A 24,112-nucleotide genomic window follows, 5' to 3' on the forward strand; every position below is an offset into this window, starting at 1 on the left:
GCGACAGGACCCGAGGGAACGGCATGGAGCTGGGACAGGGGAGGGTCAGGCTGGGGGTTAGGGAAAGGTTCTGCACCCAGAGGATGGCCGGGGACTGGGACAGGCTTCCCAGGGCAGCGGTCACAGCACCAACCCTGCTGGAGTTCAAGAGGCACTTGGGCAGTGCTCTCAGACAGATGGTCTGATTTTTGGGTGAGCCTGTGTGGAGCCAGGAGTTGGATTCAGTGATCCTTGGGGGTCCCCTTCCAACTTGGGATATTTTGTGATTCTATTTGTTCATTTTTCTAACAGGTGAATTTCTGTGTCATTTTTCACAATATTCGTTTTGTCGTTTCCTACCAGTCTCAATGACTTGGTGTTAATTTTTTTTTCTTCTCGGAACTAATACCCAACAGACTTTTCAAAGACTTTAGGAAATTACTTTGTAGCAAGAGCTATACCTTGATTGGCCCTGCACAAGACAAGATAAAACTGGTTCTTTGTATAAACTATGCAAAAAAAGGCAGAAGTTTCTACATTCAGATCAGAAATGAAGCCAAGTTAACTTTTAGAGTATAGTCTACAGATATGCGAGGCTGGCAGAGTGTAACTAGCATAAATGAATATGCTTTTTGCAGTGAGGAAATGCTACTATTTCAAGAATGAAACGCAGGAATAATGCTACACGTATATGATACTGTTATTACTCAGTACTAAAGAAAGTCTTGTACTCAATACATTCCCAAAATTTGTCAGAAATCCTCCATTAAGGGGGGTTTTGTTCACTGTTCCTTACTCAGACAATGTCTGGAATGTAATGATTTTTCTACTCCTTAGAGTATTTCTGCTGAACTAAAAAACTGGCATATAGTGGATGCAGGTAACACTTAAAAAGAAAAGGTGAGAAGAAACATTGATGAGGTTATGCAAGTCTGTAGATCTTTTGGGGGAGCCAGAAAAGCCAGTACTAAAACTGGCTAAGCCTTGGGAACTGCAGGCCAGATAATATTGACTAACTTTTTTATATCTATTTTTGTTTCATAGGGATGCGGTAAAAAAATGTACACATTTTTGAGGGGGACGAAGCAATTGCAAGTGCTGAGATTTCTTGGAATCTCTATTGGAGTAACGCAGATTCTGGCTATGATCCTCACTATTACCTTGCTGTGGGCTCTGTACTATGACAGAAGGGATCCTGGGGCGGATCAAATCATGTCCCTGAAGAATGATACCTCACAGCAGCTGTCATGTCATTCTGTGGAGCTACTGAAACCAAGCCTAACAAGAATCTTTGAACATACATCCATGGCAAACAGCTTTAATACACACTTTGAAATGGAAGAATTGTAGGTGATTGAATTGATCTAAGAAGTTACAGGGGCTTTAATCATTTTTTGTTGTTTTTATTCTGTTCCATCAAGTATACCAAATATACCAGTCTTCCTATGCTTCAAAGACCAGCTAATGATTGATAAAGAGGCCTGTGTAGTAAGAAAGATAATGAAATGTCTGTATTTCAGCCTCTTAGAAGAGCCATATAACAGAGTTGTTCTTGTTTTTAAAAGGCATTCATTCTCTGGGCACAGTAATAGTTAACTTACTGTCACAAGATGAGTGATGTGTAAAATACTGATTTGTTCACGTGTAGATAGACAGAACCTCTAAGGGAAGCATCATGGGAAAGGAAGAAAGATACTTGTCTTCTGAAAAAATGACTGTGCTTTGGACAAACAAAATGTGACTTCAGCTGAAATTCACTTTTACATTTTTAATAAGCCATTTGGAAAATGTCTTAAAATAATCAGGGATCTATGTATATATAATTGTGTGTTTTTGTGTGTGCATGGATAGCAGAACTACAATTCAAGTAAATACTTGGATTTGAAAAATTGCACGATCTGTAAAAAGTGCAAGATTTTCTTTTTTCTAACAAAACCTTTATCTTAGCTATTATTGTTAAAGATGTTCTAAAACTTCTATTTTTATCTAATGTAACTGTTTAATTTTTAAATTTATTAAACGGTTAAATGTATTAAACAGGGATTAAAAACAAAGTGATGATTTTGGACAATAGACTTTAATTTTCTGAGTTTTTCTGAATTCTAGAGAATTCTCCTTTGAAACAGTTTGTTCTATGGACTATTTCTTAGTAAAAAGAAAAAAAAAACTACTAAACATTCTTTCCAAAATGGGGATCAGTATAGGAGTAGCGTATTTTTTATAAATAAATCTTTTCTCCTGTCTGTGATTCCCATGGAGATGGAAACAAAAGACTACAAGGAAAATGCTTACAGTTCTGGATGCTATTGCAATAATTGTAAAAGTACATAAGGAGAAATTATACTTTGGCTTGTACTTCATTAAGAGCTCTCTAGTGGCTTAAAATGCCAACTAGAAACAGCGTTAAAATGTATTTATTGACATGGGGAAAGTGCATTTTACTGTATTTTTATGAACAATGTTTATTTCATAGGATTATTTTTACAGTCAGCCACGCTCCTGAAATATATATTTGTTCCACTGAGTACAGTAGTTTGTGGCAAATGGGGTTTTTACATAATACTACATTTTAAAAATTCTTTCATTTGTTTTGGAATTTGTAAGAGGAAAAAAAAAAAGTAAGGTGTGATTTGGTAGACAATAAAATCACTACTGTCTTAAATTCCATAATGGCTTTTTCATTTTGAAGTCACAGAGCGTGAATGCTTTGGTGAGTGTTGGGAGGGTCCTACTGCTAGTGTGAGTTAATTTGATGCATCTTTACCCATTCTACTTATTCTGTCATGGAGAAACTGAACTGTAAATTTCAGTTGCTTTTTTATTGCTTCTAAGAAAGCTTCCAAGGGCTCATGAAATTAAGCTCTTCAGTTGTGTGGGCTGTTGTTTGTTTTTTAGCAGTCTACAAGTGGGTGTAATTACTTCACAGGTTATATTGCAAGCAAAATTACCTTTTTGCTTTTGTATCTTTCTTACAGAGATGCTAATAGTTACTTTGGGATTTAAGAAAAAGGGTAAAGGATAGAGCTCTCCAAATTTTGATTGGAATGACTTTGTCAGAAATACTTTTATGTGCCTTTCAGAAGGTTTTATGCCCAGCGTTACTGCACATATGCAGATTTCTATCCTTCCCACTGCTTATCCTGAGCAACATTTCTGTACATGTCTGTAGCTACAGAGGAAGTTCCATGTAGAAAAGGAGGATGTGTCTAAGCCCGAATTTTGGACTGTTACAGTGACCTGTGATGCTACACAGTGGATTGGGCCATTGCTGCTTGTTTTTTTTTTTTTTACTCTTGTTCGTAAACAAACAAAACAACAAAAGACAAATGGCAAACTATGGAATGTTTTGATGGTGGATTGCATTTTGTCAGGTTGGGGTTGCGTGCCATAGGCAGGCACACCTCCCACTAGACCAGGTTGCTCAAAGCCCCATCTAGCCTGGCCTTGAACATCTCCAGGGATGGGGCATCCACAGCTTCTCTGGGCAACCTGTGCCTGTGCCTCACCACCCTCAGAGTAAAGAGTTTTTTCATAATATCTAATCTAAATCTACTCTCTTTTAGTTTAAAGCCATTACCCCTTGTCCTATCACTATGTTCCCTGACAAAGAGTCCCTCCCCAGCTTTCCTGTAGGCCCCCTTTAGGTACTGGAAGGCTGCTATAAGGTTTCCCCAGAGCCTTCTCTTCTCCAGGCTGAACAACCCCAACTCTCTCAGCCTGTCTTCGTAGGAGAGGTGCTCCAGCCCCTTGATCATCTTTGTGGCCCTCCTCTGAACTCATTCTAATACCTCCACGTCCTTCTTGTGCTGGGGGCCTCAGAGCTGCACACAATGCTCCAGGTGGGGTCTCACAAGGGCAGAGTAGAGGCGGAGAATCACCTCCCTCACCCTGCTGACCACTCTTCTTTTGATGCAGCCCAGGATATGGTTGGCGTTTGGGGCTGCAAGTGCACATTGCCAGCTCATGTTGAGCTTCTCGTCAACCAACACCTCAGGTCCTTCTCCTCAGGGCTGCTCTCAATTCATTCTCCCCCCACTCTGTATCTGTGCTTGGGATTGTCCCTGCCCACGTTCAGGACCTTGCACTTGGCCTTGTTTGAACCTCACGAGGTTTGCATAGGCCCACCTCTCAAGCCTGTCAAGGACCCTTTGGAAAACCCTAAGTTCATTTTGGGGATCTCCTTTGCTAGCATGAATACTTTATGAGTTTGTAATCCTAACATTTGGACATTTCCTTTACTAGACTAAATCCTAGGCCACATAAGACTACTAGACCCTGTGATAATTCCAAGTTTCAGCCTTCTCTAAGTACAACTGTGCCTCTAGTCCTGGGCTGCTTTTACTGCCCAAGTTGCTTGGTGTTAGGCTTCCCAGGTGGTTAAGAAGCACTGCAGGTAGGTGTAGTTAGGGCAGCAGTATAGCTGTCTGAACATGATGAGCTGGAGTATGCTCACTGGGACAGGCTTAGGGGTTAAGGCTTCTTCCATCTTGAGAAACGTGCATATGATAGAATACCTTGTAGAGTCTCCTCAGATCTGGATTAGGGCTCCTGAGCTGGGTTTGTGAGATACCTGTATTGCTGCTCTGCCTAAATTTTGTTTGTGCATCCTGTATATATATTAGAAATATAGTATTAAAATTATATTATGCATGTATGCATAGTGGTTAGACGTCGACTTGTAGTGATCCTCTGCTTTGAGATTGAGGAGTATTTATGTACCCAAGGTTCCAGTCTGACAAAGGAGGTTAGAGAAATGAACCTATGCCTGAGGTCGTCCAGAATGAGATTTGTGTGTTTAGGGTGGAGATCAGTATGCCACTGTTCATTAAGCCCAGGATTACTTCTACAGCAGTGTAACAGATAGTGGAGGTACTTATATAGTCCTTGTGGGGGTTCCCAGTTCTTAGCGCAGAATGCAAGCAAGGTGTTGAAGAGCAACCTGAGAAACAGGGTCTACACATGTCCCTGGGATCTGCTCAGTTTTTCAATAAAGAAGTTCAATGCCTCTTGTTCAGTTCAAGCGTTGAAAGGGATTTATCAAATTACATCTAAAACATTAGGTCCAGGGGGTGGTGAATCCATACCATGAACAGAGAGATTAGGGGTTTGTGGTAGTGCTTCTTGAAAAATGATTTGGTGGGGGGTTCCTTCATTGTGGTAGGGCTCCTTCGATAAGGGACCAGTCTCCCAGACCAGTGTTTTTGGACTTCCACGATAACAAACATCTATAGTCTGGGTAACTTTTGGTTGGTACGCAGTTCCTAAGCCAGTCTGCATTCAGAATGGGGTTAGCTTAATTCAGGGAAAGATTTACATGTCAGGAATGATGAAAGTATTCCTTTTCTGGGAAAGAAAACTTCTATTTTGAGTATCTAACCCCATTTGTCAATCTAGGTCTTAGCTGTAAATTGGAACACTTTCAAACTTTTCTCTTTTTGTGTGATCAGACTATGAGGTGTCTATGTTTTTCTAGGGCTTGTTAAAGGAGCCTTAAAATTGATTGACTGGGTTGCTGTAAGTCTATTCTTTTCCTGCAGAGCTTTAGGATACAAGTAAGAGAGAGGCTGCTTGGCAAAAGGGGAACATTTAGAGATATTTGCAGCAGTGAGAACTACTTCAGTCTTTAATTTCCTTTTCCCGTTAGTTTTGCAGGAGTACCCAGAGGAGAATGGTGGTATATTCTTTCTGCTGTGCAGCATAAGCTGTAATGAACCAAATCTTTCTTGTCACAAGAAGCAACTATGGAGCTGCTCCTTAATGTTTTTCACAGATCACTTAATGTGTTAGGAAATGGGTCACCCCCTGCCCACATCAGACATTTCCATTCAGCCACACGAATCTCACAGTTGAGGGAACTTGCTGCAGCAGTGAGGTTGAGTGAGGTTTACAGGGAGATAATTTGGGAGTATGGGGATACTTTTAGGAGACAAACTTCACTATTCCTGGTCTTTGGACAAGGTATTGCTTCATCCACCAGCAGGTCATGAGTCAAGGCTTTCTGGAAGCATATAACTGCTTTATATATGCTTTATATGCTGCATATAACTGCTTTCTGTTCTTTATAACCACCCATTTTGTAAAAGCACCCTGTAAATCTAAGAGAATATTATAAAGAATAAATAGTAAAAAGAGAGGCTGTTGGTGGCAGTGACAACACAATTATGATAAGGGAAATAATGTAATTATGATACAGGAAAGTGTTTTTAAAATAGTTTTTGGGTTTTTAAAATACTTTTTTGAATACTTTTTTTTTTAAATCTCTAAAGCATTATATTTAATTCATGTGAATTATTGAAATGAAATTGTTTCTAAAAACTTAAAACTCTGGTATGATAGACTTTTTTTTTTTTTTTTTTTTAACAATTTGCGATGTCCTAAATGCATAAGATTTTTTATGCATCTGCTTGCTTTTTATCCAGCACTCCTCCGCCTTCAGTTGCTTGTTCTGCATACTTGTGCATACAGTGAAAATGGGTACTTGAAAAGTAAATAAATAATGCAGGCAAGTAAGAAACTAAATGGTCTAGGTAGTTAGGTATGTCTTACAGCCTTTGTCAATTTATCTATGTTGATGTTGTCCGCTACTGACAGCTATTCTGTCTCTCCGGTTACACATCATTCTGCTGTGTAGTTACCGATCCTTTCTGTTCCAGGACACCTGAGCATCTTCAGATGTTTCTGTGGTCAATGGCAAAATAAAACCACGGTGAGCCCCAGTTACAGGCAAGAGAGCATATGAACTCCTAAGCATCCTCCCAGTCCAAATCTTTTCAATCCCGTCATTTTACTAATCTATCCTCCTCCAGACCGATTTTCTTCTTGAACGTCACCCTTTCCCACAGAGCATGTGCAGGTTGCAGCGTGCTCTTTGCTGCAAGTGCATTCGCTCAGCAGTGGGTGTGTTTCTACAGTGACTATATACAAAAATCTCAAAATGTAAAGCATATGTTTTCTGTTTCTGAAGACATTTTATGGGAGGACAGTCATTCTTCTTAAAAATGGTCTAGGATGGTTCAGCTCCTGATAAAGTTGACCATCATGCATGCCAGTGCTATGGCATAGGCAGCTGATAGATGAGCATCATCTGCATTGTCATTTGCCTCTTGCAAATGATCTGCAGTGTGTTGTTTGCTGCTGTGAAAGGAGTTTGATCACATCTGTGCACTAATATATCAAGGGAATTTGCTCTCAGACTTGAGGGGATTTTGTAGCCTGGGAGATATATCCAGGTGTCTGGATATATTCAAAACAAAGCAGAAATTTTTTGAAATATTTGAAAAATATTTTTGAAACAATTCAGTGCCCCAATTTTCTCTGCTGCTGTAGGCTGGGTAGGAACTGACAAAGGACTCCTCGTAGCAGCACTAATATTGAAGGGCAGCAGGGAAGGGAAATGTGGTGGCTGCCTACCCAGAGAAGGGCAACTCTGTGTTAATGGAGCATGCTGGTCTTGGTGGCTCTCTTATGGTTTGCACGGGCTCAGATGTGCTTGCCTGAAATGTGTATTGGGGACATTCATTGTCCTCAGACTTAGTGTTCCTTGACTCTTGGTAGGAAAAAACAAGTCCCATGAATAAGTTATTGCAAAACCAGGTTGACCCATTCAAGCATGCAGATGTTTTATTTAAATATTCCTCAAATGTCTATTTATTCAGCATAAAGCATGTATTATGCTGCCTTCTGAAATACGATATATGACTGTCAAACAAAATTGTCAAAAACAACAACCTCGGTCTCTTTGTATGATACACAGAAATAATTACATTTCATGTACAGTACAGATGCATTTTACACAGTCATCAACAGTCATTCACTACCAAAACAGTATTTAAATCACCTAAAACACCAAAAGAATGTGTATTTCCCAAATTCAGAATAAATTAATGATTTTGCATGTAACATATGGAAATATAAGACAAGACTGCAAAATCATACTAAATTATTCCTTAAACTGTAATTTAAGAATGAAAGTACAGATTGGTTCAGGGGTATAACTGTTATGCAAGTGTATTGCTGTAGTGTGATTTTTTTATTTTATTTTTTTAATTCATGCGAAAAGGAGAATAAAGAGTTTTTAAGAGTCATGACTTGATGGAGTCAGTAGGTTTCCTGGGTTGTATGTAATCTGTCCCAAGCTGGGTTCAATAACTGCCTTTTTACATTATTTACCTGATGTAACTGGTCAAGAAGTACCATATGGCATTAAGCTGTTGTTGCAGATTGCTAGTATCAAGGCAGATTTATATCAATAACTGTTTTAGCAAAAGGTTGAGACCAAGCCTTTTTTTTGTGAATGGCCATGGGTAGAAGGAGTATGTAAATAAAAGCTCTACGACCATTTTGCTTTTTTTTAACCCCATTAAAACTTAGGTAACTCACCAGCTTCAGCAGATCTACCACAATTTTCTAACAGGCTAGAAGGGAGGAGAGCAATGCAATTTGATTGACTTCAGAAATACTCAGAGTTGGTGTTTTGTCAGAGGACAATCTATGATTCTGCTATCTATTTTGATCTAAAAGAAATTTAGAAGCTCAGTTTATAGTAAGTTATTCTGATTTGCACAAAAAGTGGGAAGTTAACTGCAAATTAGCTAAGCTTCTGAATAACTAAACAATAAGAAAAAAACAGTATTTCATTACGTTATATACTCCTTTTAATTGCAATTTAAGTCTAGTATGTGACGTTATATTTTGGTGTATATACTGTAGCATGATAGTCCATCATCTACTCTTCAGTCTCTGTTGACATGTACAGAGAAATATTAGTATCTGTGTGCACTAAAACGTGGTATATTATCAGTGAGTTTCAGTTTTTAGTGGGTGTTTTCTCCTAATGTAAATTTTAAGGTCAGTAGAATGCTAACAAATACTATTCTGAAATATATACTACTCAAACTATTTAATAAACTGTTAATCATTTATTGCAATGGCCTCTAATGCACCGAGCCTTTGATTTATATGCATATTTTATTTTGCAGACATGCAATCATTTCTGATCCAGTGTTCTCGATGTATATATGTATGTATTGATATGCATATATTCCATGTATATTTGATGTATATGATGTATGGTTGTTCATGTATATAGGAAACATTATGATACATCTTCTAACACACTCTTATGGAGAAAAATGACACTTTTTTAACAGAAAGGTTCCTGCTAACATCAATGCATTTTAAAAATGAAGCCAAAAAACCTTAACCAGCAGAGCCTTCGCAGTGCCTTCTAGGCCTGCCCACGTAGGCAAATTCCAGTTGATATCAATTGCATTTTTGTAGCTTCGGGACCCAATTCATTATTCTATCAGTGTTCTTAGGTAATTAAATATCTTGACACAATATAAATTCTCGAACAAATTTTAGGATGCAAGTTTACACATAATTACAAAAATAATTTAGTCATCATTTCTACTGAATACCTTTCAGTGTCTTCCACCTTAGCCAATACTCTGGATGCTGCAGAATGTCAGCGGGAAAGGTTTGGAGATAAGTGTTAGTGGATCCTCAACACACCTTTGTTGTAAATTCATTTCAAATAGTATTGATCCTGTAACAGTACATTGGAACAACAGATTTGTTCTGAAAATACAGAAGTAGACAAGATGTCTACAGAACAAGTGACTATGCCGATTCATCAGTAGCCTTAAAATCCCAAACAGTACAGTAACATTGGAGTGGACAATGAATTGTCATGGAAATAGAGGACAGTGGACAAAACAAACAGTGATTGAGGAGCACATTTGTGATGCACAGTTTGGCTGTAAGATTATTTAAATGTTTGCAATTTGCAGTTTATAGTGTAGATGAAGTTGTGTAAAATACCTTGAAGAAAAATAAATCCTGATTCCTGATACAACAGGTGTACAATGACTTATTGCAGTTGTAACAGTACCTAGGAAGCAAGATAAAACAATAGTAAATATTGAACTAACTGAACACTTTTAGTTCACTAATGAGTGTTTAAATAAGAAATACTGTGTTTTTCAAAGGGAAGTTATTTGTACAACTACCATGGAACATTAACAATCAGCTTGTTGTAAGTGCACAGAAATGCCCCTTTCTACAGTAATACTTTATCATGCCTAATCTGAAAAACAACAAAAGTAAACTGAGATCACAGCTCCAAATAATTTCAGCATGCATTATGGTTGTATTTATTTCAGTCAGTACAAACATATTTCATATGAGCATTTTTTTTCCCTTTTTTTTCTTTTTTTTTTTTTTTTCATAGTTTCTCAACAAGTTTGTGGTTGTTTATTAACAGGAGAGAAAAAAAGACAAGTTATCAAAATGTTTCTCATTTTGCATTCAGCAGGAACACAGGTTTGTTTCTATTTTTTTGTTTCTTTTTTTTTTTTTTTTTTTTTCTCTAAAAAGAGCTCTCATGATAAGAAGAAGCATCAATGGGGACATTTCATTGTGCTCATATAGTAAGTCAGGATGGTCACAGAAGCTTCCACCGTGTGTCAGTTCCAACAGTGTGTAGAAACTCCGTTTGGTTCACATGCTACGACACCGAGACCCACAAAGTGCTGTGGTTCTCCTGAACCTCTCGATCCGTTGCTGCTGGCACACACATCAAGGGGTGTTGTCTTTGTCAGCTCTCTCATTCCTTAGGACTTGTTTCCCACTGCTCCAGCTCAGCTTGCAAGTGGTCTTTATTCTAATTTATAAATAATTCCTTGTTTTACAAAGCAGATACTCTGACAATGTTTCCTCCTGAATATTCGGGAGACTCTGGCCTGTCATCTCCTTCAGGTGTGGTGACTGGAGGTGTTGGGATGCTAATTATTGCTGTAGTGACGTAAGGCTGCTCGCAGTTTAGTTTAACACACTCTTCCACTTTGGCATTTAAGCTGGATCGGCTGGAGGAAGAAACAAAAACCCATGAAGAAAGAAAGCCCATGTTACGGCAAACCTCTTGTACACCCAATTCTACTGCCTCAGCTGGTCCTCTTTTGTGTTACAGAGCTCAGAGGCTTAGAAGTGCAAAGTGGCACCACCCTACCTACCCCAGTAGCAGGTATGGACAAGGATAAGGCCCGCTTTCTGTGTTCCTTCCCACCCAGAAGTTTCAGTACTTCTAAGACATTCTCAGCTCATCACCTACATTGTTTCTGAGCAGGGGAAGCATTTGACCTGCTCCCTGCAGAAAAATAAACAGCATTGTCAAGGCTTGCTTTGCAGAAAAGTGGAAACTAAGGGGTAGTCCCAGGACCCTACTGATTCCTCCATGCCATATTTATCTAAGAGCATTTTGTATGTCATATATCCTCAATAGTAAGACACGGTGATGTACACACTAACTGAGTTACAGTGTTAATGGAGTTGCTGCAATACCTCAGCATCATAAGAAAGTTAAAACTCAGACTTATTTGAGGTGAGACTGGCACTATGAGCTTGTGTTTTTAGCTTGTTTGCTAGCACAAAGCTGGTGCATTGTATTTCTATGTACTCTGTGACTGGAGGTGTGGTGCAGGAAAGTCCTCTAGCAGGGAAAGGAAGGATCCAGGCAGAACATTTCCTGAAAATCTAAAGATTGGAGCTTTGTGCTGGCCAAGAGGTCTCATTGCACAGCAACTGAAAAACTCCATTAGCTACAAGCTGCTAAATTGTTCATGGAAGTGAAATCCAAACCTAATAACTGTTTAAAGTAAGCTACTCAAAATGTCACTTAACAAGACAATCTTTATAGCACCTAGTGCTGAGAACGCTTCTTTGTTAAATGCCAGCACGTTTGAGTTCAATGGCAAACACTTTTGAGTCTCCCGAGACCTTTGCTGTGTTTTCAGAGATGGTGCTCAGGTATATCCAAAAGCCAAATGGTTTATTTCTAAAAGCAGAGATTTTCAGCAAATTACAGAGTCTTAAACTGCACTTTCCTCACTTTTGTAATAACTCCTCAAATGGGAAAATAAATTTTTCTTAACCATTTCATATTTTTTTGTTTAGAAGAGTCTATCTTATGGCTAAAACACTTGGGACTCTGGGAATCTAATTTGGTTTCCCCATTCTGTCTTAATTTGAGGTCTTATTTGTGCTATGTTTCTGCACCAAATTAATAGCACAACAGCAGTGATAAAACTTTCTTTCACTTCCCATTTGCTCATCTTGTGTGTCTGAATTGCAAATTTTTCTGTGCTGCTTCTTATGTGTTTGTCCATGGCCAGTACTCTTTGGTGCTCTACATAATTTGGAGTCCCTGGATGCTATTCTGTGCAAAGAATACACAATACTTTGTGTGGAGGACATGAGACGACAGAAATGCAAAGAGAGGGACTATTCTATTATCTTAGAATTAAGTCTAGAGAAAATTAAGTGCAGGGGATATTTCAGTCCTACTGTTCATTTTTGGATGACAGCTTTAATTTTATCTTTAGCCTCCCAGCCCACTTGTGGAGGCCACGACACATCAACATCTCTAACGACTGAAGGGGTTTCAGCTCTTGGTGCGCTGATGCATAAGAGGTACCTGTTAGACAGAGGTGTCCTCTCCACACATCTGATCTGGATGGTGCTGAGCTCTTGTACACTGCCTTGACGGCTGCCAGCAATGGTGGTGTTTGGGATGCGGTAAGTCTTTTTATGTCTTCGTGAGCAGCAAGTGCTGGTGACACCTTGTTGAGATGAGAGAGAGGGGCTGTGGCTTGGGGGTCTATTGACTGTAGAAACCTCCATGCAGCTCTCTTCATAGACTTGTTCATCCACAAACTCGTGATTCTAGCCCAGAGGAAGCCAACAAAGGGACAAAGCATGCACACAAAGTTAAAGTGAATGTATTAATCATGCTCGTTTAAAGGCTTAAATTGACACAACTGAATAAATTGGTAAAATTAGACAGCTTAGTCTTGATTATAGTGTTTAGCCCCTATTAGTCTGGGCTGAATACCAGTACAAATGTAAACGCTGGAACAAAACTCTCAGGGCTCTTAACTACAAAAGAAGTAATTCAAATTCTTTTGTAAAATAGCTTATGATCATAATGTAGCTTGCACTACGAATATCTGTATAATCTATGGACTGCCACAAGATCAGGGATTAGGTTTATTAATAAAAATAAAAGTGGTGCTTATGTAAATGCCCTAAATGTCATTTGAAAATAAATAAGATTTACTGTATGAAACCATAATAAAATAAAATTCATAAATATTTTCCAGCTGTGATTTCCACACTTTCTTTGTGAGCTGAAGGGTGTAAAATAGTGGTCCTGATTATAGTAGATGGCAACAACAAAATAAAGGGGAATTTTTACAATAATTTAGAAGTGACAGCCCAAACTAAACAGAGATTAAAACATGCTCACATGCAGTTTGAAATATTTTTCTAAAATATTTCCAGTTACCACTGGAATCAGTCTACATATCCTGTGGATGGTTTAGGGGACATGTTTTAAGTAGTTTTACACTCTTCTCAGTCTCATTCACTTCAAGTTTGTTAGCCTGCTGCATTTTTATGCATTGGAATGAAAAAATCCCCTGAAGATCAATACACTAATTGGAAAGGTGCTCATGTTTTCCAGGAGAATTATAGCATAGTGCAAATATAAAATATGTGAGCAAAATAAATAGAATAATAATTGTAGCCATATGTTTGCTAGAAATGGAAATACCTTCACAGACATTATTATTATTTCTATTTCTTCTCTTCTCCTTCACTCAAACTTAAATTTGTGTGGAATTGACTGGTGTTGAAGCATACCAATTTCAAGTGATATGGAAAGAATTTGCTTGACAATCAACTTCTATTAGGCATGTGTCAGCCACAAAAAATATTTTGAATGCTATCACACAGTGGACAGAAAATTCAGAGAGAAAAAGTGACCTAATCACGATCCTTAGATTACGTTCAGTGGGTTATATTCTGTTTGCCAAGATCTCTGCTAGTTTTCTGATTGAAAGTAATTTTGTTCTTCCTAAAACTTTATGTAGTAACCGACAAGAATTCAATTAGTAGGGTCCATTAAGGAGAGCCATTGAGTGAACTTCTAATATAGACTGGAATAATTTTGAAATGATATAAAGGCTCAAGTTAATCTATTTTATTATACTTATTAACTGTTTTTACATCGGCTAAAAATAGCCTGTAAAATATAACTTTCAATACAATTATTTTAATTATTAATGTAAGTTTTAGAATTCAATAACATTGCTCACACTGAATTTCTTAGAGTAGAAAAGATTTCATCTTATTGGCTTTAAAATGTTGGAAAATAGAATATTTCTTTGCTTAACTTCTTTTGATTGAGGTTTACACCAAATTATATTTAATTCAAAAGATGAGGGGAGGCTAAGAAGGCATCTAACTCTTGCTGTTTTACCATGAGCCAGCTACTTGCTAGATTCCACAGAATGGGGGCCCAAAATTTCAGCTTCCCACTTAAATTTTTGGAATGTATGATCTGACCAGACAGTTGCAGAATACAACTTGGAGCCCATGAATACATTTTTGTGTTCATGTGTCATATGAACATCAGTGCCAGAAACAGGACCCAACAAACAAGGAAAAGTAAAGTAGATTGTAGTCAACTTTAAGAAACAAGATAATATTTGCATTATAGATTCTTAAAAATAAAGACTTCTGTTTAAAATAAAAATAAAGGCTTACATATTCCACCACTATAATTAGAGGAAATTTGAAAATTTTGGTGTTGAATCCAGCTCCCACCAAATGAATAATTTTTTTTTCATGATTTCTGTGATAGTTTGACACGACCTGTGGCTACTACTAGGTTTTTAAAATATGTGTGTAATGTTCATCTATGGAACATTTTTAAGGCAGATTACTATTATCAGGTCCTAGTATAAAATGTCTCAGAAATGTTCCAAAAGGACCCATTGTGAACCCTGGAAAAGTAGCTACATTTTATGCTGCGAGACATTCTGTCCTACAACCCATTGTATAAAAATAAATATTCTGAAAGTAAGAATGGAAAAAACATAAGCAACCATGAGATGACATTACTAGCTAGTGATGTAACAGATGTGCCATTTTATTTACACGGAAATGCTGTCAAAAACAGAACATATATATATACATACATCATATTTTAATTTAGCAATGTCTGTAGGTAGAAAACTTTAAAGTCTTTTAGAAAGAGTAGTAGTAAAACTTTCACATTGATCTCCATCAAATATAGTAGAAGCATTACCATGTCTTTTAATGGAAAACTAGATCATAAAGTTAAGATGAAATAGCATGAAGTTTCCCTATGTATCCAGAACTTAAAAATAAACTGCAAAATAGATTTCACAGAATCACAGCAGGTCATCTGGACCTGCCCCTAGGGCAGTGCTCAGTTGGGGCAGCCTCAAGCTGTCAAGTTGTTCAAGCCTCAAGCCGTTCAAGACCATGTCCACGTGGCTTTTAAGAATCTCCAAGGAGGGAGACTCCACAACCTCTCAGGGCAACCTGTGCTAGTGCTCAGTCACCAGCACTATATTTAAATAAATAAATAGATAAATGTTTTCTGATGTTTAGACAGAGCCTCTTGTGTTTCAGCTTGTGCTCATTGCCTCATTTTGTGCCATTTTTTCTACCTTGTGCTTTTTAACTGTTATCTGAAAATGTCTTAAAATGTTAGATTTCAAGGAGGGTTTGGGAGAGGGAGTGGTATTGATGCAGCAATGGAAAGAGAAGTCATGCCATAACTGTAACCTTTGATTTGGCTTCTGAGAATAAGATACTTCATTTGTGCAAAAAATAGATAAAAAACAGAAGGAGACTGCAGAACGTGTCATGGAATTTGTATCTGAGCTAGCTGTCCAGACACCGGTATTGTACGTCTTCATTTTTGGTGAGCTGTATCCTATTGGCAATCTCTAACTTTTTTTTTCTATTAGTGACTTATTAATAAAAATGGATAAAAATCACAAAAATACTTAACCTAGATATTCAGCACTCACTAACTTGATCAAGTGTTTATAGTGTTTGTCAAGAAATGCCATAGTACAAGGCATATGGATGGCCTCTATCATATATTTTTTCCATGCAACCAGAACTTATAAAACTAGATGTAAATTTGTAAATGGTGGTCTAATGGATGTTGACCAATGTACCTACAATATAAGGTAAATTTTACATAGCAATATAACACCTGCAACTATATGAAAATACAGAGAGATATTTTTAGCATGCCTTAATGTGAAATTCCCAAATCTAGAAAGATTAAATTAAACATAATTAATATTTATGTTAGTTTCCTTAGAAAGTGATAAAAGAGGAAGCAATATAAAGTTAGGGATGATTAGGTTTATTGCTGTGACCTTAACTGTCCAAATACATACTATTAGTAAACATTGCATTTAGATAGTACTGAATTATAACTCTGCTGTAGTTTATTATCCTTTATGGCTGTATAATTATTCAGATATTGACCAGGGAAAAATATAGACAGCACATGATAAGTAGTTCTTTTGATTAATAGGGAGTTTCAAATCTAGATGAGTGTATTTGGGCTGTTATGAATTGAGTCACTGATTTCTACAGGGACCTCAGTGTCTAAAATGAAGCCAAAAGACTTTGAAGCTTTGCACCTACAACTGGATTAAACATTTGAATCTTCAAAATAAGATGCTTGCGGATCCTCCTGTGCAATTGCTTCAGTGAGAACCATAGTCATGGTAGAGAAAACATTCAGCAGCTCTCTATACCAAAGCTTTGACTCCACAGTTTTGAATATGTAAGGACTACAAATGATGTCTTATGAACTGTACTGCGGAAAAGTGCAGATGTTAGCATTATGGAATGTATGAAAACCACTCTGAAGGTCACATTTGCCCCTACACTAGACTCATGTCACAATATCTTTCACCTTAGATGAGGCTGTCATCCAGGTTCTCTCTCTTATTTACATTCAGAGGGTATAATGTTTTAAAATATGATAAAATGGCTTCTCTAAAAAAAAAAAAAAAAAGCTAAACACTTTCACATAAAGGCTTATTAATTAGAAGAAATACTGAAAACATTCAGAACTACACTGATGTTGGAATTTACAGGAAAACACAGTCCTTTTTTTCTTACCGTAGTTTTTTCCAGGCAGTGAAGCAGGTGGTGGTGCTGTGTTTCAAAGGAAGAGCCAGATTTGCTAACAAAGGCCTGTTCTTCTTCACTGGAGGACTGTTAATACAAAGAACTCTATTATTCTCAGTTATGAACAAGAGGGCTCTTATCCAAATATTTTATCAGAACTAATCTGGATTGTATACTGCAGCATAACGTCTCATCTACATGGGATAACACAAATGACCTTGGATGCAATTACCTTTTTGCTTTTGATTTAAATATATATATTCATATCCTTGCTTTGCATTTTCTTTTAAATATTTCTATCTTAGGTCTTTTATGTGTATATAGGTGGACTAGTACAATTTCCAACTACAATCAACACGTGATCTTTGAATGTTGAATTAATATTAAAATTATCATAAATTCCAGTGACAGTAATTTTTTATTATTAATATATATATTTTTGTTTCCTGGGAACGTGCCTTATTGGAAGGAAAACGAACATAGTTGTCCTCCTGGGATCATTTCACAGCACTAAGGAATTTGTGGTATTGCTGCTTACACAAAAATTCACGTCAGTGATCTCAATCTTCTGACTTCAGAAAGCATACAGCAGATGTTACTTACACAGAATGAAGAATTAAGTAGAAAGCATCCACTGTTTATTAATTGCTTTTGTAATTATTCACTAGACAGCAGAAAACTAAATAGGGGAGGAAGTGGGATAATAGGAGAGATTACAATTCAACTTTGGGATATTTGAAAGCTGCATGGCAATTAAGCCATTTGGTTTCTCTTTCTTTCAAAGATTTGAATTCTTCCATGCAGAAGAGGAAACAAGTATTCTGCCTGCTCCTCTTTTATGCTAAATCACACAGCCACTTCCTCCTCTTCTGGCTATTTACTAGAATGATAGGCTTTTTAACAGTTTTTAAACAGAAAGGTCATAGAGGAATGAAAGCCTTCCTGTATCCCCCAGGGAACTGCCAAAACACCAGAAAATGGCAGGGACTAAGAAACACTGTGTCTTCAGTCTTTCTCAGCTGGTTACAGCTCCGAGCAGCCCAGGGGCCACCTCCAGCTGCTCACAGCCACGCAGCCACTGCACATCCTGGTCCCAGCTGCTGCCTGGGCTTCCTGTTACTAGTCCGTGCTGCATTCGGAGGTAATCACTGAGATTTTCTCCAGGAAAAAAAAATTAGGTGCTTCCAGGGAACATTTTTCACTCTGCAACACCCCTTTGTGCCAACAGTACTCTACAGCTACTTTTATGAGAAAACATCACCCATGTTCTAGGTGTCTAAAGCCAAATGAGATAAATCCAACATACATCCTAAGGGGCAAAAACTCTGTTTTCTTAATGGGGTCTTCTGCAGGATTTACTTCTAAAACTGTGGCTTACATTGAATCCAGCATTTCTATCCAGCCATTTTAATATTATCATTATTATTATTTTATTATTACCCTATCATCAGCTCTCATAAGCTACCTTTAACATAACAATTGTCCAGCTTATCCTCCCTTAACCTACCTCTAAAGATAATATTGCCTAAAGACCCAAGTTGACTTGCCCTGGTGATAAATAGAATAAACTGCTGCTGGGCTATTATTAAGCTGTTACTCTGGAGGCAGAGAATACAAAAACATTACCTGCTGCAGCTGGTTACTCAGTAAGCCATTTCGTTTGCTCTGCATGTAGGCATTAGCACTCCCACTCTTTGCAGCACGAATTCGAGCAAGTCTGGCTTTCTGTGTAAATAGACAAAAAGGAAGAGTGTCAGTTGTACTTATATCCATTATTCTGTTTATCTAAAACTGCTAATTGGAACCAGCTGCTTATGAATACCAATGTCATAATCACTGAAAGGCTGCATTGCATCCGTACTCCAGGTGGTGCAAATCAAAAGTGTCTTCCCATATAAATGCAAAAGCCAAAAGTTTTTATTTGTTTGCATGCGTCAGCTAACAAGAACAAATATTTTGGAGAGGAGGTTAGACAGATCCGCATGTAAGAGACTCCTGCTTTTTTCCTGGCTGTGACTTTGCCACTTCTTATGCCTTGTCAGGATCAGGGTCAGGAGCATGACTTCCATCTCGGCTGCTTCCTGCAGTGAATATCTCTTTTTAGGGGAAGAAATAATTTAGAAAAAAATATTATTACAACTACCATGAGCTAGTTTCTCAGAGGCTTCTGATTTTCGGAAGTAACAGAATGTGGTGGTTGCTTTTACACTGTCTCCCATCTAAGTTTCTGAATGTCTGCCAGGCCTTTTAAAGCCTTTTTATCTCTTCGTGTGTATTTCTATAATCAGCCTTAAAAGTTATCATTGCTAAACATAATATACCCATAATTTGACTTTTTGGAGTCAGCATGTGTCCAATTGCTGAGAGAGAGGAGATGTGGACTGGGATTTCTCAGGTGAACCTCCTTGCTTATGTAGGTGACATTCATCCCAGAGAAGGTGGTGGTGAGTGAAGGATGCTTTGAATCCACTGACTTGCAGAACAGCAGCAGCCAACATTAGGGGAAAGTATAAAGAAAAGAGTCTCTTAACACATATTATGGAAAATGGAAGCACTTATTTTTGGAATGGTCTCTTGGTTCTTTAATTTTTGTGGCTGGTTCCTTGTATATATCAAAGCTTTCTGATTCTGAAAGCCAAATGCAGAGCAGCACCTGGAGTTGAATGGCTGCTGAAGCACAGAGGGAGACAAGTGAAGAACTTGAAAAACTGAGTTTAATACATTAATTAGGATTTCCATTCCTGACAATTGCTCAGTTGATATTTTGAGAAGATAGAGGGAACATGTGTCTCCCTCCTCCCAGTTTCTTTGGCATTAAATGTCAACATGAAATGATTGAGAATCCCTGAGCGCTTAACATAGAGAGAAGCAGCCTGGTCACTGCAGGCACCAGATCTCCTCTCTGGCATGATTAATAATTGACTAACTATGAGGAATGACTCAACACCATGCTTCTTTGCACTTACGTTCTCAAACTCACAGATCTTCTCAACAGTGAGCCAAGATATTCATGACAGCTAACAGCAAACGTTCTAGAATCTGGCTGATATGTTTTTTATTTGTTATCTTTTAATTTTTCGGAAAGAAAATAAGATAATGCTGTGCATGTGTGCATCACTGAGTCAAAAAGACCACAACGCCTCATTTTGTGATCTGTCAGCCATTTTAGAATAACACATTGGTTTGTCATCTTCCTCTATGTACACAGCCCTTCCAGTTGTGCAGTAAATGGACCTTATCCTAAAGGACAAAGTTAAGGAATGAAGTGCCTTGGTCCCACAGTACTTCTGCACAGGCCAATGGTGTGGTTAAGGCCAAGTCTTCAGGACTGGTAATTAAAAATCCTCTTGGACAGGCAGAAGATAATTTTTTTTTCAAGGTGGAACACTTGAGAAGCGACACCAGCATGGTGGGCTGAAGGCTGAGAGAAGAGCTTTGTCTGTACTGCAGAATACAGTCTTGTCAAAACACGTTTATGGGTTACATTCATGAATAAGTGAAAGGTCTCTCTTACCACTACTCTTTATCACTAGGAGCTCAAGATGCTTTAGAGATGCTGTTGCAGGGTGCAGCTTGGAGTCTCATAAATAAGTGATTTTGGTCACAAAATTTTTTCAGGATTTACAAAGAAATTCATTAAACTTAACGAACAAACATACTGACATTAATCATGCTTTTTCTTTTAGCTCGTATATTCATTTCCTCTAACAGTGACTGAGGTAATAATTATGGTGCAGCACCATTTAATAAAGAAATGTAAAAAATATAACAGTTCATCAGACTATCTTAATGTATTGATGTGCTGCAACACATATAATATGAAGGTTGTATTTTCCATGTGAAGATTTTAAATTGCTTTGTAAATATGAATGTGTTGTATCTTAGAAAGCATTTGTGAGATGGAAACTCATAGCTTACATCTTCCTAGCTGAGACTCATAAAGATGGCCAGAATTTACACCATTTGCTAAAGTGAAGACAATAAAACTATTGCCAAGAAATGAACCAGATATTGTGGCTTGCCTGCTTATATTTCAGCTTATAGGAAATACTCCTGAAACTGGGAGTGCTTACAAACCTGTCACAAAAATGATAACATTTCTTTTCAGTGATTCTGTTTGATTAATCAGAGCCTGCAGCATTAGCAGTCCAGTGACTTCCCACATTTCTTACCAAGGAATCGTTCAAAGCTCATATCAGCTACAGGATTTTAAGGGCTGGGTGCTAGGGATTGAATTCCCATGAAGGACATCAGAATGATGTGATGACATCAAAAAAAAAATGTGGTTATGGAAGAATTATATTTTCCTTTAGTCTGAACTGCACTTTCTGTCACGTATAACAGAAAAGGAGTGATAACTGTCCCTTTCAACCACTGCAATATCCTTCCTAACTCTCCTTTCATGGAATATCTGATAAACAAAGAAGGGATTAAATTCTCCTGCAATAGGTTAACTGCTTTGCTATGAGATTTTCCCTGTTAGCCATTCAGTGTGAAACCTTGACTTTGGTAATTTTTACATTGTGTGGGACAAAAACAGTGAGCTAAAACACAGTTCTTTTACTTATTGGGATGAAATTCCAGCTGTTAGGATGAAATTCCACCACAGACATTCTATCTGATGCTTTCTAAAGAAACCAATGATCAGTTCCAATCCTTATAGCATCCCTTGTATTGCACTGAACAGTGTTGAATGTTTCACTTTGTTTTCTACCTTCAAATTTTGTAACTTAAAGATGGATCCTTGTCTATGACTGCATTTATAGAAACCTTACGAAAATAAACTGCTTTTCTTCAACAACTGCCTGTTCTGTCAGTTTTAGAAGATAAACACTTATTTTCTCAAGGTTTTAAATAATGCTAAGTGTAGGGGATATTTACAACATCCAGTATTCAGCACTCAAGGTAACCTCAGCTGTCTAATTGTAGTTAGAGAGATTTTTATCAGAAATACTTTAGGGCAAAGATTATTGTGGTACTGGGAATCATTTTTAACAAGAACCTCATTTGCTATTCAAGGAGCCAGGTAGACTACCCTTCTAATTTAGTACCTCCTGTAGTCTCCTGTCTGCTACTCTCCAGACTGCTTAACTCTTTGTTTATCAAAACTGAAAAAGTACTGATTACTTACCTTATTGTCTTTATGTTTGTTATTTTTATCATGATCTTGTACAATTGCAAAATTAAAATTAAAATTCCTTCACAGTCATTATGTAGCTCCTATAACAGTGTAGCAGTGGCCAAAATGATCTGAATATTAATCTCATTGTGTTTATGTCTTTTTTTTTTTCCCTTGCCTCTTTGGTCTTTCATAAATCCATCCTATGTGTTTGTTTTCAAGTGAAAAATCAGGCCCACATTCCATGCTCCGATTTTCTAATTTTCAGTAATTGCAAATAATTGACTTTAGATTAGCTGAAAATAATTTATAGAACATCAGCATGTAGTACAGAATAAAATGCTGTTTACTTTGGAAGCTAATGGATATGCAATTAAAAAAGGTTCATATATTTTTTGAGTTGTGCCTTGCTTTCACAATCTATTCAAATTCAGTAAACACAAGTTTTATGTGCTTTTGTGTTAAATTTAAAACTCTTGGATAAGTTGTTCCATTAGTTATATCTCTACAACACCACTGAGATTAATATCCTATTTAAGCTTGAAGAATTTATATTGTCTAGCATGGTTCCTTATTGCAAAAGCTCAGCTCTAGATTACTAGGTACTATTGCTGTAATTCATTCTTGAGCTATTTATATTTATGTAGTAACTAATTAGTCATAACTTGACAGATAAATACATGATGTACAATCAGTAAATAATGAAATATGAGCCCAGCCAATCTTCGTGATATATTTTGTTAAGGTAGAAGACCATAATCATACGAAAGAATCAAGTTGAATAGCATGTATTAAATCTGATTTTGGAGATAATAGTCATTTTTCCTTTATTTTTTCCTTTATTTTTTCCTTTTGTTTTTCCTGTTGTTTCCACATGGACCAGTCACAACATATCTGTCATTAAATTTGCCACCTGAAAGCAATGATGAGAAATGAAAATAACTTAGTCTCCTCAAGTTGTCTCTAGGTGAGAGAACTCCACAAGCAGCCTTATTCAAAACTATCTTCTCAGTTGTAATAAATCTGCTTGAGGAAAAAGTGTAGTAATACTGTAGAGCATAATTAGTTCTGCCCTGAATGTCAACTCCCATGAATATCTATTTTGGATTATTTATTTACTTATTGCCAGAAAAGGTCAGATTCTTGGACATTATTATCTGATAGAAGAAAATATTCTGATGAGCACAGATAGTTTTTCTTTATTTTTTTTTATTTTTTATTTTACTTTTAATCTATTTTGTTTGTTTGTTTATATTGAGGTCTGTTTTATGACAATATATTTCCGTGGTTAGAAGTAAGATCTTCCTTCAAAATGCATTCAAACTGAGATGGTATATAAGTAAATTTCTCTATTCCATTTTCTCTTGAACATTAATGTGCAGCATTATTATTATTTTTTTTTTTCCTAAAAGAAGCAAGTGACATTTTCTAAACCTGAATGACAGTGCATAACTCAATAGATGTATATATTTATGGTCATATGTCTCTTCCACCAGTGTAACATGAGACAACATTTTTCTGCTGAAAATTCTGAGTTCTTCTGATACTAGATTTCAATGCTTCACTGAAGAGGAACTCTCTCTAGAGTTTCCTTACAGCCCAGATATTTTGTCATTTCTGAAGACTACCTTGATTAAACTTACATATGAGATACTAGTAAAGGAAGTTCCACAATTCCAATATCCAATCTTCTCAATAGGATGGAAGCCTGTTGTAGCCAACAAGAAGTACTGTCTCCTGCAAGGGTTCATGCTGTGCTCCATAGAACAGCAGTTTCTTCCAAGCTTGTGTTCTTCGGCCTTACAGAATAGTAATAAGGGTGGCTTCTTAAGAAACGTTTACTTTAGAAAACTGTGTAGAGCTTCTATTGCCTTGAACGAAGCAGGAATTTCAAAGTTCAATAATTCAACCTTTTTGCTTGAATATTCTTATGCAAAGCTATACTTCATGGGTAAATATTGCTAAGTACGGACTATACTGTACCCA

At 37.1% G+C, this 24,112-nt stretch overlaps 2 protein-coding genes across 3 annotated transcripts in view; one reads left to right on the top strand and one right to left on the bottom strand.

The window, feature by feature from the left end:
- TSPAN12 (tetraspanin 12) overlaps positions 1 to 2,050 on the top strand; it is a 51,636-nt gene extending 49,586 nt beyond the window's left edge. For both annotated transcript variants that reach the window (XM_035559345.2, XM_035559344.2), the window contains one exon: positions 1,024 to 2,050. In XM_035559345.2, the coding sequence (XP_035415238.1) occupies positions 1,024 to 1,329 (306 nt within the window). In that variant the 3' untranslated portion in view covers positions 1,330 to 2,050. The remainder of the gene's footprint in view (positions 1 to 1,023) is intronic.
- Positions 2,051 to 10,666: 8,616 nt separating this feature from the next.
- The window catches only part of KCND2 (potassium voltage-gated channel subfamily D member 2), a 296,380-nt gene continuing 282,934 nt past the window's right edge, over positions 10,667 to 24,112 (bottom strand). The window contains exons 3-6 of the mRNA XM_035559342.1: positions 18,634 to 18,732; positions 16,999 to 17,094; positions 12,452 to 12,699; positions 10,667 to 10,844 (exon numbers count right to left, since the gene is read on the bottom strand). Of these exons, the coding sequence (XP_035415235.1) occupies positions 10,667 to 10,844; positions 12,452 to 12,699; positions 16,999 to 17,094; positions 18,634 to 18,732 (621 nt within the window). The remainder of the gene's footprint in view (positions 10,845 to 12,451; positions 12,700 to 16,998; positions 17,095 to 18,633; positions 18,733 to 24,112) is intronic.

This window comes from Cygnus atratus, chromosome 1, assembly GCF_013377495.2.
Source record: "Cygnus atratus isolate AKBS03 ecotype Queensland, Australia chromosome 1, CAtr_DNAZoo_HiC_assembly, whole genome shotgun sequence".
NCBI lineage: Eukaryota > Metazoa > Chordata > Aves > Anseriformes > Anatidae > Cygnus > Cygnus atratus.